The sequence below is a fragment of the Sphaerodactylus townsendi genome, linkage group LG14, assembly GCF_021028975.2.
Source record: "Sphaerodactylus townsendi isolate TG3544 linkage group LG14, MPM_Stown_v2.3, whole genome shotgun sequence".
Taxonomy (NCBI): Eukaryota; Metazoa; Chordata; class Lepidosauria; order Squamata; family Sphaerodactylidae; genus Sphaerodactylus; species Sphaerodactylus townsendi.
Window position 1 is genome coordinate 30730620 of NC_059438.1, and position 19678 is coordinate 30750297.

The 19678-nt window shown below is 44.1% G+C and overlaps 1 protein-coding gene across 6 annotated transcripts in view; it reads left to right on the top strand.

Moving 5' to 3' along the window:
- Positions 1-19678, top strand: part of CCDC91 (coiled-coil domain containing 91) — a 119519-nt gene that overhangs the window by 57162 nt on the left and 42679 nt on the right. For 5 of the 6 annotated variants that reach the window (XM_048516105.1, XM_048516108.1, XM_048516107.1 and 2 more), the window contains one exon: positions 6463-6570. The exons of the other annotated variant lie outside the window; for it this stretch is intronic. In XM_048516105.1, coding sequence (XP_048372062.1) covers positions 6463-6570 — 108 coding nt within the window. The remainder of the gene's footprint in view (positions 1-6462; positions 6571-19678) is intronic. 6 annotated transcript variants of the gene reach the window in all.

A 19678-nucleotide genomic window follows, 5' to 3' on the forward strand; every position in this document is an offset into this window, starting at 1 on the left:
TAGAATATTTCTCCTCTGTGTTTTGTGTTGGTTTCTGCCTTTTTTTTAGTTTCCCAATTGATTAGTTACCACAGTTGCTTACTGATTGTGTACCTATTCATAATAAAAATAAGAGTACCTTAATAAGACCTATTTACCATCCATTTTTCCTGTGTTTTGTGATAGAGTTGGCTATTGTGTTGATAGACAGGGACTTAACTCTCTTCTTTGTAAGGTTTTGTCTGCCATTCCTCAGTGTCACATCTAGGCACAGCATTACATCAAAGTACACTCTCCTGAAACTTAGCGTGGTGTAGTGGTTAAGAGCAGGTGGATTCTAATCTGGAGAACCACTCCTCCACTTGACTGGCCAAGGCTTATCTGGTGAACCAGGTGTGTTTCCACACTCCTACATTCCTGCTGGGTGACGTTGGGCTAGTCACAGTTCTTCGTAACTATCTCCGCCCCACCTACCTCACAAGGTGTCTGTGGTGGAAAGAGGAAGGGAAAGGAGCTTGAGTCTCCTTACAGGAGAGAAAGGTGGGATATAAATCCAGACTCTTCTTCTTCTGAGCCCTGTTGAATAACATGGGACTTGTTTCCAAGGAGATGTGCCGAAGATTCCTCTCAGCAAATCAGGTCACAATTGACTTATGGAAGCCTTGTAACATTTTTCAAGGCAACAGGTGGTTTGCCATTGCCTACCTTTGTGTTGTGACCATCCAAATACTAACCAGGGCCTATCCTACTCAGCTTCCAAGATGTGATGAGATTGGCTGCCCTAGGCTATCCAGGTCAGGGTGTCTCGTAGCATCTATCCATAATATGACAAACCCCTTGTTTGCAATGTCCTATAGACCTAGACAGTGGTGGGATTCAGCCGGTTCGCACCACTTCGGCAGAACCGGTTGTTAAAATGGTGCTTGTAAAACAACCAGTTGTTAAATTATTTGAATCCTGCCCACTGGTCATAGAGATAGCAATACAGACCATTAAATCAAAACTGAAAATCTGTAAAACTCCTACATCCTTGCATTAATTTGTTGTGAATTCCCATCACATTTTTTGAAGCCACGCATGGTTCATGTACGCTTGTGATCTCTCCTGCCTTTGTTATTCAGCATTTTGGAACCGACAGTCAACGGTGGGAATTGCTTTCGTTGAAATGTGTTGTGGCTTGAGGCAGCGCGGAATCGCATGCAAGATCTTTCAACCCGTGCAAGTCACGATGTTGCCAACGTTGCACTGGACTTGAAAGAATTATATCTTTATTTTTTTTTGGTAACTAGGTTTTGTAACTAGCTTTCATCTTTTCGAAGCAGACATTCTGGGTTTTTACCTCTGTGAGTGGGAAGTCTGATAGAAACAAAAATACTAAATTCTCTGCGAAGGGCTTGTTTCCTGAGTAAGCTTCTTAGGAGTCCATCAGAGGCGATTCGCCCTTGATGTTGGAGAAGTGTGTCTTGAAAAAATGTGAAAGCTACATAAAACTCTTCAACTTGGCTTGCACCGGAAAACAGTGAGAACCACAAGAGTGGAATGTTAGCGCTCAGCCAGACCATGATACATTTTTAGCACTACATAAGATACAAACCTGGACATGGACCTGGCTGTAATGGTCTCCATAAGTTTGTGTCTCCAAATGTAATGTTTGTGGAACAGCTGAATGCATGTAACAAGTCTTGAGAGAGATTGGAATATGGCAAAAGAAATAAAATGCGTTCCAGATAGTGGGTTGGGTCATATTTGGTGTTCCCTGCCCCCCTTCGGGACTAAACATAATTGCCTTTTCTGCCTAACTCACAATATTGGCACATTGATCAGAGGAGATTTTATTTTTTTGTTCAACTCACACAACAAATCAAACTATCAGTTTCTTTTCCTAATCTATAAACCAGTATGTAGCTCTATACTATAGTATGAGATTTAAAACTTGGCAGAGTTTAATCTTTGATTAGCCAGCAAAGCTATTGAAGGTGAGGCCAAGTTGGAAATTTAAGAACCGTCTCCAGAGCCAAGTTTAGTCAGTCACCATCAGTTTGAAAATTAAATGTTTGTTTCTTTCCTTAGCCCTTTTTCTCTCTTTCTTTTCTTTTTTTTGCTTGTTGTAATAAAATGGAGACTAAGTACATTCAAAGAAGGAAGTCTTGTATTACAAAACAGGATATAAATCAAGCCATTATTTTAGATTATCTGTTATTTTGAATGACATTATTATTATTATTATTATTTCAGAACGTTCCCAAATACATTATTTAATACTGAGCCACCACCATAGATTGGTATGCCTGCGCTCAGGAATCATATTACTCTGTGGGGATAAATTAATCGACTTGTCCCATCTTGACTGTTCTATTTTGGATGCAAAATTGATGTTTCCATGATATCAGGATAACTCTTCAGACAGTTGTAAATGTACCCAGTTGGAAGTGAGCCATATTCCTTAAAAAGGAATGCCAACGGATTTACCCTTGTTCCAAGTAGAAATGTGGAATCTAGCAACACGACCGATGAAAATTGGCATCTCCCCACAAAATAGAAATAAAGAAGTTTCACTTCTATGAGCAAACAATTGTTTTTTGGCTTTAAAAGTACCGTATGTACGAAGAAGACAGTTTTGATTGTGCGGTCATTTGCTTTGACATGTAAGGATTATATCTGTTTCCACAACAAGCCCTGTATTCCTTTCCTTTCCACAGCACCATGTTTCCAGAGCCAAAGGAGAATCCAGTGCCTTTTCCTGAAATGCTTTTAGACAAAGGGAATGTCAAAATACCCAGCGGTATCCATTCCCAGTACAATGATAATGTTCTGAATTCTCAAAACAAGTTTCTGGACAATCGCAGAGATGAGAAAAGAAAAACTGGTTTGAATAAGGAAATAGACATAAACTATACCTGGCAGCAGTAGAAGCAATAGGAGGGGAAATAGTCCTGTTAGAATAGATTATTCATCTTGTGTTATAAGGCTTGCCCCCCCCCCTCCGTTGTGACCTCCCCAAGGCAGATGCTTGGATTCATGGGAGACCAGCATGGAATTGGGGAATATTACAATCCACTTTTTTTTTTTTGCACTAACAAAGCAGCAGAAACCCTACCAGTGGAAGAACGAGGACAGGCAATAGTGCTTGATTTCTCCCTCTTTGCTGTAGCCCTTCTTGCTTCCTCATATTTTGGTCACAGGGCTCTAGTAATTCTTGGCACTGTTTGTTTGTTTGTTTGTTTGTTTGTTTGTTTGTTTGTTTGTTTGTTTGTTTGTTTGTTTGTTTGTTTGTTTGTAGTTCTTGAGGCACTACAAAAGAAAGGGGGGAAAGATCCACACCCTTGATTGCCATTTGGATTTAAGGTTCATGGACTCTTACTTTATGATTACTGTACCCTGTTTCACATAAAGGCCTAAGTAAAATTGTAACTTCATCTGCCATTTCCTCCTGCCCCCCCTCCTCCACGTGCTGCACCCCACTCACTTGTCCCAGTCTGGTCCAGACTAGATGACGCATGGAGGGCACGGAGCAGGAGGAAATGGCAGATGGAGTTACAATTTTACTTAGGTGTCCATGTGGAACAGGGTGTGTAGATGATGGAACTACTCCCAGTAGAACTGAAACTCAAACGCTGTTTTTGAAATATTGGTTCATCTTCGGTCTTCAGGGCAGATCGCACAGGCGTGCCAACTGGGAAAAAATTTCTTCCTAGCCTCAGAATCAGAGAAGGGTGCCCCGCCCAGCCAAAAGAGGTGTGACTTCCCCCTCCTGCTCAAACTATCATGTGACTGGGAGGGTGTGCCCCCTCTATTCTCGCCATGGCTTTGGAACCCCATTCTACCATCCTCTAAAGTCTTCCCATTACCAGCAACAGCAGTATCCTGCTTATAGACAGTTCCAACAGTAACAATCCTTCCATCAAAAGAAGAACAGTCAAAGGTCTAGGCAGGGGGGCAGTCACTGTTCTCTGACTATTTCAATCTCCCTCATTTGAGGACCCTACTTTCATGGACATACTGTTCAACTTTGCCCGCGAGTGGGAAACTATCTGTTTGGATGCTTGGATGCTGAGCATAGTTAAGTTTGGTTATACCTTGATCCCACTGTCTGTGAGAATGTAGCAAAATTTCTGCTAAATGTAATAGATGCAAGTCAAGATGGATAGTAATTTTTAAATGGTTAGCAACATTACACTAATATAGCTGGCAATATTATTTAATTGCTATTGATATTTTACTTTTGCCAATGGAGCTTTTTAGCTGAAGGAATGTGTTTTAGCCACTGGGTGTCTTATGTGTATTTTATAAGTATTGCTGTGTCATCCTGTATATGCCAATAAAGGCTTTACTTTAATTAAGTTTGGTTTTAAGTTGGAATTCAAGGATTTACCCTGTTGTACCAACTTTTCCTGGGCTAGGAACAATCCCTTCTCCGAGTTAGCCCTCCGGGTCTCTGAACTGTTGGCTAAGGGCGCTATTCAGGAGTTCTCTCCTCATTCTGTTTCCACTGTATTTTTTTCCCAAAGGTTTTCTAGTTGATGAAAAAGATGGTGGCGTTAGACCTGTTTTAGATTTACCCAAGTGCAATAAATGTTCGCTTGTTTCTAAATACTAGGGTGGCAATTGATTTAAACAGTACAATTTAAATAAGCAAAACAAAGCTAAGCCTTGAATGAGTTGCATTACTACTGCACTCTTCTAGTACAAACAACACTTGCACATAATTTGGGGTTAGAACCGCTTGACTCTGGAAAGGTATTTGTTATGCTTGTTGATTAGTTTGTAGGGTTGCCAACCTCCAGGTGGGTCCTGAAGGCTGGAGACGATGGATTCTGACATTATACTTCCTCCCCTCCCCCAAACTATGCCTTTCCCAGGCTTCATCCCACATCCCCTGAAATTTGCTAACCTGAAGTTGGCAACCCGGTTAATTTTCTATTGGGGGAACAAGCTGAGATATTTAAAGTTACGATAATTACTATTTCTCTTGGAGACGGAGGCCATCTTGGTGGATGATTTCCACCCCATCTCAGAGAGGCAGGAAAAGAATCCGTCACTTCCTGTTCTGGCAAGGACTCCATTTTCTCCAGTAATTTTCCTGCCTCGACAGGGAGTGCACAGATTCTTTAGGGCTCCTTAGCTTGACTCCTTAAATTGACTCCTTTGCTTCTTTTCTATTGTCATTTTTTAAAAATTGCTACTGGATTACACTACTGAATTACCTTAGTCATGTCTTTCCTGAGGATGTTAATGTTTGCAAAACTGTGTTAATTTCTGCTCCAAAGGCAAATGCAGTAGATGTATACGAACTCTGTAGTATTGCACACTCATGGTTTCACTGCTCAGTTTTAATTGCTTACGGGTTGCAAGACGTTTGATATTTCTGCACTTGTAATGCATTTGCAACACCACATACATGGAAAATGTTGACGAGCAGTTCAGAAACAAGATTTCTATTCCAGACTTCTTTGCATATATGCGGCATCTTGCTAAATGTTTCCCACCAAGCATGTCTATTATTTTTTAAAATAAAAAGAGGTTTGGAAGAGTTTCCTTGCTTGCCCACAACTTGCCAAAATTCTGTTTTCTATAAAGGAAGCTGTTTTTAGCATAATTTTAACGGTAAACAGTTCAGTACTCAGATTTGTTTAAATGCTGGATTTTTGTGCGTTTTGTGGTATCCATTACATATACGTAGCACATCTCTTTGAAAGGGCCAATGTAATGGCACCACGGTATTTAAAATAATGAAGATCATACACTGCCAATCACAGAAGGATGAGGGAACTGGGTAAAATATTAACAAAGGGTAGAGATGATGTTCGTTTGGTTTCTCCTTTAATTTTTCCTGGTGGTTGGATCTCTTTCCCCACTGCAATAAAATAATCACAGTTCTATCTGTATTATTGTGAGATTTTTTTCCCCCTCCCCTCTGCTTTTCACACTTTTGATTCTCAGTCTCTTCAAGGGACCGAGAACTATTTGGGGGGCACCGGTTCTATATTTTCAAATAACTCATAATTTCCATCTGCTTTTACTTGACTTGTGGTTGTGAAGATCATGCTTAGCCCTGGGGATCTAGCAGTGAGCTGAGAGGATGTGGAGCTTTGTCAGCCAGTGAAATATGTCTGGCAGCCCCCGCCCCTTTCCCCACTGGCTTTCCTATGCCTTTCATCTTGTGTGGTCCAACTGAACTGGATACGTTTCACAGTACCTCTCACCTACCCTGTTTCTTATAGGGCTTTTACACAGACAATTCTGTAGGGAAACACGAGGACCATCCGAGCAATTCTGGTCGCAGAGAAACAAAACAAACGATAATAGACCCAACATTTGTCTAAGATGTTCCATATATCGGATCCATGGGTGTACTTTCATATCGAATTACGGTTGCATGCAAACGTTGCTTAACAGAAGACGTATCAGGGGAAAGAATTATTTCTAATGGCAGGCAGAGTGCCTTGTCCCGTTCATGCCAGACAGCTGTTCTGTTTGTTTCAGGCCTTACTGCAGTCCACGGTTCAGCAGCGAGAAGAAGCTGTTGAAAAACAGTATTTATCTGCAATAGAAAAACAAGCACATAAGTGCGAAGATCTCCTTACTGCTCAGGTAACCGCCACAGTTTTGCTATAACAGTCTGTCGAGGTTGACCAGGACTCCGATAGCTATGTGGATTGTCTCAGTGGCTTTAGCTTCTTCCTTTTTGGTAAACCAAATCACAGAACCCCCCCCCCAAAAAAAGCTGAATAACCCAAATAACATTTTCCTTTTTAAATCCCCCCCACCTCCATGCTACCATTTCCTATGTGGACCTTGGAGCCAGTGAAGACGGGGAGGGAGAGATCTCCATGCTGTGCTGTTTGGAGAATCTGCCCGCCCCCTGCCCTGTTGCTTTCTAAGCCCTTCATGGCTTGAAAATCACAGGCAGGGGTAGGGACTGCCAGACCCTCCATGCTGTGCTGAGCAAACTCAGTGCGGCATGGAGGATCTGTCCCCCATCATTGCTTTCCAAATCATCTTGGTGGAAAGTCTTCTTGGAAAGATGGGGCACCGCATCCTATGCAGTTCTGTCCCGTAGGGCTTGGGAAATGGCAGGGGGAGGGCGGGAAGAACTGAAAATTTTCATGTTTTTAACCTGAACCAGGTTTAGACATTTGTTTAACCAGGTGTTTTCAACCTGAACATTTTCAGTAGTAGCTGAATAAAGCCAAAGCTGAAATCTGACGATAATTTGTATCGGTGCTCATGCCTAGCTATATCACAAAGGGCACTTTCGGACATGCAGAATGATGCACTTTCAATCCACTTTTAATGCACTTTGCAGCTGGATTTTGCTGTGCAGAACAGCAAAATCCACTTGCCAACAATTGTGAAAGTGGATAGAAAGTGCATTATCCTGCATGTGCAAAAGTGCCCAAACTGCTTTGAAACTTCCCTCAGTGCAGTTAGTGTTTACTGTGTAGCATAACTGACGGCTGTTAGAAACATTTAAGTAGCTAGCATGTGCTTTGGTCATATTTTCCCCCAGTGTATATTCCTTACATTTTGTTGCAAGTACTTTGTTTGGGGGTGGGATTGACGACCTGTAGAGCCATCAGATATCCCGCTGGCAGTCCTAGTTGTCCAGCCGCAGGAGAAAATAATTTTTTAAGAAAAGGTGATGTTAGCTGAGTTGCTACATCAATTTTGAGGAAAATCTTGAAGTGACGTGCACGAGCTCTAGGAATTGCTGGAAACTCTATGACCGTGGTGGCGAACCTTTGGCACTCCAGATGTTATGGACTACAATTCTGCATCAGCCCCTACCAATTGGCCATGCTGGCAGGGGCTGATGGGAATTGTAGTCCATAATATCTGGAGTGCCAAAGGTTCGCCACCACTGCTCTATGACTATGCATACAAACAAACAAAAGACCTTTATTAGGCATAAGCGTTCAGGATAAAATCACAAAAGAGGCAAATATAATGAGACAGATTAGATTTCTCTTACCAACAAAATCTGCAGCAAATACTGGGCCGTATTCCCTAGCATCAAGGGATCGTTACTTAAGGTGCTAGCTTTAGGCGAGCAGTGGCGTATGAATTGTGACAATAAGGCTTCCCTGAGAGGCTTATATTTTGGGCAGTAGCACAAGATGTGTTCGAGCGTTTCAATGCAAGTTGGGCAATGTGGACATACTCTGTCCGAAAGAGGGGAATTCCCGAACCAACCCTGTAAAAAGGCTGGAGAGAAAACGTTGCCTCCGGCTCTGGTGAGGACCCAACGTTGCCTAGGGTCAGCAAGATGCAATAGGTATGTGGCCATCTTGCCAGCTGCTGGATTAATACCAAGGAACAAAGGGGAGCATGAGTTATACCTGAGCCCTTTGGGGGAGGGCGGTTTATAAATATAATAATAATAATAATAAATATAATAATAAATATAATAATAAATATAATAATAATAATAATAATAATAATAATAATAATAATAATAATAATAATAATAATAATAATAATAATAATAATAATAATAATAATAATAATAATAATAATAATAATAATAATAATAATACTACTTAGGGCAGACTGACATCCTTAACAGCCACTAATCACAGTATAAAAATTATGTGTATGTACGTGTGGGCACAGATAGGACAACTTTTGAAACTGAGAAACATTCCATCTGGACACAGTGTGTAACAGACTTCCCTCTGTGATACACCTCTGAAGATGCCAGCCACAGATGCAGGCAAAACATTAGGAACAAGATCTACCAGACCACGGCCACGCAGCCTGGAAAACCCACCACAACCAGTTGAATCCGGCCGTGAAAGCCTTCAACAATACATTCCGTCTGCAGTTTGTGATGAAGCTGGGGTGGCTCTTCCAATTTATAAGGGAAAGGTCCCGTAAGGATAACAAATTGATTTAACTGAAAAGTTTCTTTGGGGGTTTCTGCCAAAATTTACAATGATCAGGAAATGTCTATCCAAGCATTTTCTTTCCATAATGTTGGTGTAGTTAAAGCTGCTCTGGTGATTAGTAATATTCACGTGTGCAACTATTATTTGCATTTTTCCTTTCATTTTAGCGGTTTGATGACAGCCGTTAGCTTTGTGCTGTAAAGTATATTCTGCAATGCACAAAGCTACTTTATTTTATGATAGTTTTTGGGATACCATGACAGTCAATTGAAGAAGGTAGAGGGTTTTCAATATACTTGTGATCCAATTGGTGTATTTTACAGTATTAAAGAGAGGTAAGAAAGGGCTGTTTTAAGTAGATGGTTTTATGGTTCTATGATGGTTTGAATTATCTTGAGCACTGTCTAGACAGAATAATAGAAAGGGGTTCATCAGTTCATATGGGGGGAAAAATTCCTCTTATGATATTGTATGAAATTTGCTGAACTGCAGGGATGATGCATTTGCATCAAATGTGAACCAGTCTTATTTAAAGAGAAATATACTTGGAGCACCTTCCTTATGAGAAGAGGCTGCAGCGTTTGGGACTCTTTAGTTTGGAGAGGAGACGGCTGAGGGGGGATATGATTGAAGTCTATAAAATGATGCATGGGGTAGAAAATGTTGACAGGGAGAATTTTTTCTCTCTTTCTCACAATACTAGAACCAGGGGGCATTCATTGAAAATGCTGGGGGGAAGAATTAGGACTAATAAAAGGAAACACTTCTTCACGCAACGTGTGATTGGTGTTTCGAATATGCTGCCACAGGAGGTGGTGATGGCCACTAACCTGGATAGCTTTAAAAAGGGCTTGGACAGATTTATGGAGGAGAAGTCAATCTATAGCTACCAATCTTGATCCTCCTTGATCTGAGATTGCAAATGCCTTAGCAGACCAGGTGCTCAGGAGCAGCAGCAGCAGAAGGCCCTTGCTTTCACATCCTGCATGTGAGCTCCCAAAGGCACCTGGTGGGCCACTGCAAGTAGCAGAATGCTGGACTAGATGGACTCTGGTCTGATCCAGCAGGCTAGTTCTTACGTTCTTATGCTTCCTTGTCTTTGCATTGTGTCCAAAGCATTTTTGATGGTTTGTTAATGAGGATAGGATAGGATATTTAATTTATATACCGCCCTCTCCCGGAGGGCTCAGGGCAGTATACAACATAATAGGAACAATAACATGATAATACAAGACCATAAGGCTACATATAAAGACAATATCAGTTTCAATGGCTCCACAAATCAGCAATTCAAGATCAAAATGATACTATCAGGTTAACAGCTCAGAGCAAGTTAACTTATGATAACATCCCCAACATTAATATATCATTTCACAACATTAATATAACATTACATAACAACAACAATATAATAATTACATAATAACAGTAGTATAGTATATCAAATGAAATAACAATAATGCAATAACAACGAATGAGCTTCATATCTCAGACAGGATTTGAATCCAGGTCTCCGTTGTCCAAGTCCAGCCCTTTCCAGGATACCACATTGACATTTGAAATGTGTTCTGTGTTTTGTCAACATAGAATACCACTCAAAGGCACAAGAGCACTGTGGTACAAAGCAAGCTCATTTGCTGGAACCGCTGAGATTCCCTATCTCAGAAGATACTTGTTGTGAATATTTGAGCTAGACAGGAATTGTTTTCTTTAGGATTGCTATTTCCACCCAGAATTGGCAGATGGTGTCCTATCTTCTCATCTGCATTATCTTGGCAAACATGGATTTGAGGATGGATGTTTCCTATCATAGCTGGTGGTTCTTCCCTCCATTTATATATGAATAAGTTATGTTCTCCTGAAGCAAACTTGCAGTTGTTTTTAGCTGTAACCAGGGAGTCTAAACTCTGCATTCCAGGTAGACATTGATATTAAGGTGTTTTCTCTGATCTGAAGTATATAACATCAATTGTGTAAATTAACCAATCAACTTTAGATTGTAGAATATGCACCCACGTACACACACACTAGCAGTAAAGCTCATTGAATGAGAAATGCAGTGGGCACTAGAAAACTTGGTGGGTTAAGTCCACCCACTGAGGAGGGGCAACCCCTCCTGCCTTTCTTCCCCCCTGGTGCCTCAGTGCCAGCTGCAATTGCCCCCCCCCCCCACAAGCTCCTACACACTCCTATCAAATCACCATGCAGAACTCACTTCCAGACAGTCCTTGTGTGACGCTTGGCTAGAAGTGAGTCCTACCCAGCGATTGGCCACTGTCCTGCAACGGCCCCTGTGCAAGACCATAAAACAGTTAGGGTGATCAATAAATCAATCAATCAATCAATCAATCAATTAATTAATTACTTAACTAACTAATTAATTGATTAATTAATTAATTAAATGGAAGCCCACCCCCTCGGTAGTCTTTTCTCAAAGCAAAAAAGCCCCCAGTTTATTTCCTCAATTCGTTTAGCCTTTCCTCATGATGGAGATATTCTTACATAATGCTAGAACAGGGGTAGGGAACCTGCGGCTCTCCAGATGTTCAGGAACTACAATTCCCATCAGTCCCTTTCAGCATGGCCAATTGCTAGAACTTGCAGACACGCAGTAAAGTTGATGGACAGCTTTGAAGGGACACAAATACATGGCGGATAGGCCCATCCAATGGGTATTAGCTTCAATGACTAAATGGAAGCTCTGTGTTCAAAATACGATCACTGAGGAGCAGTAGCAGAGGAAGACTTGACCTCTGTCCTCTGCTTGTATAGTTCCCTGTTGAACATGACAGAATGCTGGAGTTGGTGGTTGCTATGCTCTTTTGCATTTCCCTCTCCTGCATTTCCTCTGTACCAAACTATGTACCTGTGTACAATGGCTGCTATGCTCTTTTGTGATTAAAAGCACAGATGAACAGGATAAACCGTCTGGCACTTAAAATGGGTTAACACAGCTATATCAGTTTGGGAACCTGCTTCCAACCGTAGTTGCAAACTGTGTAGTTGAGCACTTTGAATCATTATAGAAAATTAGTTTCCTGGCCGTAGTTAGTTCCGTAACTGAGCCTGCAAACATTTGGGACCCTTTTGGAACATGTCTGGCTTGTTTGGAACGTCAGGGTATAAGTGTTGGTTTAGCAATGTACATGTTGCATCCGAGCAGCATATTATGAGAACAGATATGTTTTGAGAAGCAGTTGTAACGATCCAACCCAGTACTGGATCTCAGAAATGCATCGCCATGATTCTTCAGACACAGACTTAATATAAAAGAAATTGTAACCAGTTGAGGACATGATTAAATCTGTTTACGGTATCTTCTCTGAGTCACATTCCAGGAAAGAAAAGATTTTTCTTGTTCTTTTGAATTCTTTTTTACAGCAATCGGGAAAAACCACAGGAACTGTATTTATATTTGACTGTGCATCAAATGTTTTCATTTAGAGCTGCTGTTTTTAAAAAAAACCCTACTGGTAGGATAAATGTAGTTTATTTCTGACTATTGATTTCAGCTTAATTTTACAGGTTGTTTGCTTGATTTTTTACTATAGGAGAAAGAATTAAATGTATTCTTCCTTTAAGACCTGGAACATATTATAGTCCTGTTTTATTTAATTTTTATTATTTATTACCCTGTTTCTCCGAATATAAGACATCCCCGGAAAATAAGACGTAGTGGAGGTTTTGCTAAAGTGTGAAATATAAGGCATCCCCCAAAAGTAAGACGTAGCAAAGTTTTTGTTTGGAAGCATGTCCGACGAACAGAACACAGAAAAATGAGACATCCCCTGAAAATAAGACATAGTGCATCTTTGGGAGCAAAAATTAATATAAGACACTGTTATTTTCGGGGAAACACGGTATTATTATTATTATTTATTGAACTTGATAAACTGCCCACCCCCAAAGGGCTCTGGGCAGTGTACAACAGAACAACAGCTAAAAACAATAGTACACAATAAATAATTAAAATTCCTAACTCAACTCAGTACAAAATAGCAGCAAACTAAACCCAATAAAAAAGAAATTAGTGAAACTGATGATGGCGCCCGATCCCAAGGCCAGGAGGGGACAGACAATACCAAAGAGATGTCACATAGGTAATGCCGATGATGGTGCAGCACACAGCACGGGGGTATCCAATTCGCGGCTGGCCTCCCCAAAGGCCCAGTGGAACAATGCGGTCTTACAGGCCCTGCGGAAATCGCAAAGATCCCGCAGGGCCCGCACAGCTGATGGAAGCTGTGCCCATTCTCCCACACCTTAGTGGACTCAGAGCAACTCACAACATCCTTATACATAATTTCCTAAGGGCTGGAATGTCCTGTGATGAATCCCCAACCGTTAGGCGTGCAGGACTCCATCCCCTCTCCACTTGACTTCCCGATGACTGAGGAGTGCCCACCCCTAACAGCCATGCTGGCCTTCGGGAGCAGTGGTGCCTCCACTGGGCCACCACCACCCTCTCGTTCCCCCACCCCCAACAGCCAAGCCGGCCTGCCAGACCAGCAGAGCCTTAGCATTGCGGCCTAGGCCAGACTGAGAAGCCGTTCCAAGCCACCCTCCTGCCAGACCTCCCCCCACCTCTCCATTCCCCCAGCCACCCTCCCCCACCCCAAAAACCAACCCGAGGCCTCCTGTCCGTGTCCCTGGCCTCCAACTCCCACCTCGGCCCTAGCAACCCACCTGCAGTGCCCAAGCAGGCATAGCAGCACTGGGCACTGGCACAATCAAGGCGGACCCAACAACAACCCACAGAGCAGCCTCTGCCAGAGTGACCTCACAGTGAGTCGCCGGGCCCGGCAAAGGTGGGCACACAGGAAAACCTCCCACCAGGCTTTTGTATATACCAGGGGTAGGGAACCTGCGGCTCTCCAGATGTTCAGGAACTACAATTCCCATCAGCCCCTACCAGCATGGCCAATTGGACAGTAGGGAAATGGGGGGGCCACAAATGGGCCTAGGGATCCCGGTGTTGATGGGACGGGGCAAATATGATGGTAGACGGATGGTAGACGGTGGCCATATGAGAGAAGATGGGAGAGATACAGATATGCTCGCCCACCTTCTGACCTCCGTTCTATCCCGAGGGACGCAGGTGGTAGGGTTCAGGGTTACTCTGCTTCGTCACTGGTGTTGATAAATGCCAGGTCCATAAATAATAAGACCGCTGTCCTCCGAGGATATCTTGGAGATCAACAGATGGACCTGGCTTGCATTACCGAGACCTGGGTGCGAGAAGGGGAGACCGTCGCCTTAGGCGAGGTCTCCCCACCAGGTTTCGCATGCCTCCACCGGTCACGAACACAGGGCCGGGGGGGGGTGTGTGGCAATGTTCATCCGTGATACCATCCCCTTTAGGGCTGTCCCTGTCCCAGAGATCACGGGTCTTGAATGTGTTGGCCTGGAGTGGATGGCCTCGGAGAGGTTGGCAGTCCTCCTGGTGTACCGGTCGCCTAGCGCACCGGGGGACGGCCTGCTGCGGCTGCTGGAGGTGGTGGCTGACTGGGCGTTGCGGTTCCCCAGACTTATTGTCTTGGGGGACTTCAACGTCCATGTCGACACCGCCTCGTGTGTGGCGGCTGCAGACCTAGTGTCATCCATGGCGACGCTGGGCCTCTCCTTGGTAAGTTCTGGCCCCACTCATGAGGCTGGGCATACACTTGACTTGGTCTTTGGGTCGGGGATTGATATGGTCATATCCTCTATAGAGTGCCATGGTCTGACCATTATGCCCTGAAGGTCCGGATGGACGTGCCACGACATCCCTGTCTAGGCGACGGGCGGATTTATGCCCGCCCGTGGAGACTTATGGATCCTATTGGTTTCCTGAATGCTCTGCGGGACCCTGAACCTACCGGCACCCTTGATGGCCAGGTGGAAGACTGGAATTCCCGCCTTTCCGATGCCATCGAGGTTGTTGCTCCCCGGCGCCTTCTGCGCCCCCGGTCAAAGCTGGCTCCTTGGTATACTGAGGAGCTACGCTGTATGAAACGGGAGCTCAGACGGCTAGAGCGAGTGTGGAGGAAGTCTCGTGACGGAGCCGCGCGAACATCTTATAGGACGTTTATGAAGGCCTATGAGATGGCAACGAAGGAGGCGAAGAGGGCATTCTTCTCCTCCTCTCTTGCATCTGCTAGCTCTCGCCCAGCACAATTATTTCGCATCATTCGGTCACTCACCTCATTGTCTGAGGGCTCTACAAATCAACAATTGGCTATTAGCTGTGAGGCATTTATGAGCTTTTTTGCAGACAAAATCGCGTCGCTCCGCCAGGACCTTCCCTCCACCTTAGAGACAATGAGTGAACTGGAGGCTCCCTTGCCGTCTTCTGGCCCTTGTTTGGCCCAGTTTTCCCTGCTCTCTGAAGCCGCTGTCGACAGGGCCCTGGCTGCTGTTAGACCTACTACCTGTCCTCTGGATCCATGCCCCTCCTGGCTTATTAAAGCATGCCGGGCGGAGCTACGACCCCACCTGTTGAACATCATCAATAGCTCCCTTGAGCAAGGAGTCTTTCCGGGTGGGTTGAAGGAGGCAGTGGTCCGCCCACTCTTGAAAAGACCATCGTTAGATCCTGGTGATCTGGCCAATTACCACCCCGTTTCGAATCTTTCGTTTCTGGGGAAGGTAATTGAGAGAGTGATGTTGGAGCAGCTTCAGGGCTTCCTGGAAAACACATCGGCCTTCGATCCCTTCCAGTCCGGCTTCCGTGCTGGGCATGGGACGGAGACTGTTCTTGTCGCCGTCACAGACATGCTCCGTATGCAACTTGACCGAGGCGGATCGGCGCTGCTGGTGTTGTTAGATCTTACCGCAGCGTTTGATGTGGTCGACCACGATCTTTTTACCCACCGCCTGGCCGCTTCTGGGGTGTGAGGCACTGTCCTTCAATGGATTGCCTCGTTTCTCCGGGACCGGACCCAGCAAGTGTGGTGCGGGGACTCAGCCTCCCGAAAGTGCCCACTTCAGTGTGGTGTACCTCAGGGAGCGCTGTTGTCCCCGCTGTTATTTAACATCTATATGCGACCCCTTGCTCAGTTGGTACGGAGCTTTGGGCTGACCTGTCATCAATATGCTGATGACACTCAGCTCATTCTGTTGATGGAGGGGGGAACAGTCATCGCCCCTGTAGCTCTCCAGCATTGTTTGGAGGCGGTCGCTGGTTGGTTGAAGCAGAGCAGGTTAAAACTGAATCCATCGAAGACGGAGATCCTCTGGCTGGGCCGGGGGGGGAGAGGTGGGGGATTTCCAGCCGCCGGTGTGGGAGGGGGCTACATTGGCACCGGCCTCCTCCATCCGTAGCCTGGGGGTCCACCTGGATTCGTCTCTTTCAATGGAGACCCAGGTGGCCCATGTAACCCGGGCTGCGTTTTTCATCTCCGGCAAGCCCGACGGCTGGCCCCCTTCCTCTCCCAAACGGATCTGGCCACTGTGATCCATGCAACGGTCACCTCCAGGCTAGACTATTGCAACTCGCTCTACGCAGGCCTTCCCTTGCGGCTGATTCGGAAATTAAAACTGGTCCAGAATGCGGCGGCTCGCCTGCTCACAGGAGGTGCCGCCAGAGATCATATTTCGCCTGTGTTGCGCCACCTGCACTGGTTGCCAGTTGAGTTCTGAATCATCTTCAAGGTGTTGGTATTGACCTTTAAGGCCTTTATGCTGCCTGGGACCTCCTGCATTTACGGGACCGTCTTGCCCCATACGTCCCAAACCGACCTCTGCGCTCAGCAGAGGCCAACCTACTGGTGATCCCTGGCCCTTCAATGATGCGGCTGGCCTCCACCCGGGCCAGAGCTTTTACAGCTCTGGCCCCTGCCTGGTGGAACACTCTGTCTCCAGCTACGCGGGCCCTGCGGGATCTTAATGATTTCCGCAGGGCCTGCAAGACAGAGTTGTTCCACCGGGCTTTTGGGGAGTCCGGCAGCTGATGGCCCCCCCTCCCCTCCCCTTCTTAAAATCTGTGGACCCTGCTGTCTCTCCTCTCTTCTTCCCCTCTCCCCCCTTTAGGGGATGTATTAGCAGGACGCCATCGATATACCTGACGTTAGAACGCTGCATTTTAATGGGGTTGGTTTTAAATATACATAGAGCCGGTATTTAATGATTATTGATTTTATTGGGCTCTATCTACTGTTTGTTCACCGCCCTGAGCCCTTCGGGGGAGGGCGGTTTATAAATATAATTAATAATAATAATAATAATAATAATAATAATAATAATAATAATAATAATAATAATATACTGATACTTCTTGTTAATGTCATGTTGCTTATCAGACATTCAGCACATTGCTGTTGTTTGACAAATAACTGTGAATAAGTGAGTGGAATGTGATAAACGGCAAAGGAAGATAAACATGGTGCATTACAATAACACCAGCAGTTTAGATCCTATATGACTCAGCAAAGCATAGGTACACTCCCAGGATAAATGTACAAAATCTATTGCATATCACGTGGACACAGCAATTGAAAGGCTCCCATTTTAAAACAGATTGCACTGATATTACATGTTATATCGTGCCTCTCTCAGGGTTGAATTTAAAGTGAATGTCTTATGGGTGAGAATGGACAGAATTAACGTCTGAGATCCGTAGAACCGTACATTTATCATTTTTAATTATTCAAAATTGCCAATATTTTTTAGTGTTTATTCTCTGGGTTGAATTCTTCACAAATTTCTCACAACGTGGCCAGTATAATAGGGATGTATAGAGACACAGTTTTACAACCGTAATTGTTTTATTGTAATTCATATCCATAATCTGTAAATTGGTTTGAGAATCTCCCATTGAAAAACAGAACATCAATTATTAAAATATATTTTGGTATCGGCAGTCGCTGCTGGATGACTGGCATAACCATTGCCTTTTCAGTGTAATATTGTCTGTGTGTCAGCATTTATCTTCTGGGATGAGTTCTTCAGAAATTTCTTACAACGTGGCCAGAGATGTAATATGACCACCCTTTTTCAGTCATCTCATATTTCGCCTCATTTGTCAGACAGTTCTCCTTTCCAGTAATCATCCAGTAACAAACATAGACACTGCCTTTGTATGTGCAGCAGATGTAAAAGCGTGATCCTTAGATTTTCCCCAACCAATAGCTGTTTTATAAAGTCAGATATGTTTCCTGATGAGATTAAAATCACCACTTCTGCATTTTCTCTTTTCAACCACCATCTCCCTTTTTAAACCATTATCTTTCTACTTCTTATAATTTATAACAGTAATAATCTGTAAAACAAACTTTATTTCCTCTGGTTCTGGTGGGTTTTCCGGGCTGTGTGGCCGTGGTCTGGTGGGTCTTGTGCCTAACGTTCTGAACAAGGAACAAGATCCACCAGACCACGGCCACACAGCCCGGAAAACCCACCAGAACCAGTTGAATCCAGCCGTGAAAGCCTTCGACAATACATTGAACACCTTTATTTCCTCTGTCTCTTAGCTGCATTTGTCGTTATTCGTCATACGATAAATATGCACCCTTATTCTGACCTTCCCTTTTTCTGATCTGGGACTAAAGGAAGAAGCATTTTAACAACCGTTGTTAAAAGGGAATTGGAAACAACCAAGGCATTAGATGGGTGCTTGTTACCTTAAGAAATCTCAAGTACCCATCAAATGCCTTGACTAATGAACTGGTGAGTGTGAGTCATTAATCCTGACAAGGTGGAGTTGCTGATAGTGCTTGGCCTAAGGTCTGGTGAAGTAGTTGAAGTGGTTTACGATATAGGAATGCTCTTGAACTTGTGATTTCTTTTAGAGGGCCGAGGACACCTTTTATCTGCCTTGTGCTCTTTCCTATACCAGCACTTGGCTTTTGTGGTATGCCCTGATAACTGTCCACCTGAGTTCCTACACCTTATATTCAGTGGTGGGATCCAAAAATTTTAGTAACAGGTTCCCATGGTGGTGGGATTCAAACTGTGACGTAGCGCCAATGGGGCTGGATGGGGCACGACGGGGGCGTGGCTGGGCATTCCGGGGGCGGAGCATTCCTTGGGCGGGAAACGAATGCACGCAGGCGCAGGCTGCCATGCATGCCGGTGCACCTCCTGCTAGATTGCTTCAAGTTCTGCGCGCTACTGCTGAAAGGAGGGGCGTAACTTAGGCAAAAATCACATGGCAAAATCACCAATTAGTAACCCCCTCTCGGCACACACAAATAATTAATAACCTACTCTCGGGAACCTGTGAGAACCTGCTGGATCCCACCTCTGCTTATATTCCGCTGGAAGAAAGTTCAGATGCTACACATGGTCCGAAGCACAGGAGCCAAGCAAATTTGGTAAATGAGCCACACAGAGAATGTATTACACCTGCTCCCTACGCAAATTGTCTGGGGTACATTTGAAATAATCGTGCTTTTAGCATCCTTGACAGAATAAGCCCAAGAAAGTTAAGAAAATCTTCTCTATATTCCCTCCCATTCACTGGGGTCCCCTGGTCTACCAGAAATCTCACATAGCATCAAACTAGTATTCTCATGTATCCTTCATCCCCCCGCCCCATTCTGGAATCAGCTGCACGCCGAATTCTCTGGAATTCGAGCTCTGATGAGTTTTTAAGAAGCCTTTGAAGGCTCTTCTGTTCATTCAAGCTTTTGATGTGTAATTACATCTGCCCTTGATCACTCTTGGCTTTGTCTTTGATTAGAGGGTGCTCTGTAATCGTTGACGGTGGTGTCGAATGATTTGACAATGCTAATGGCTTTAAACCGTAATTGTTTTATTGTATTTAACATCTATCATCTGTAAATTGGCTTCAGAATCTCCCATTGAAAAACAAGACATAAATTATCAACATC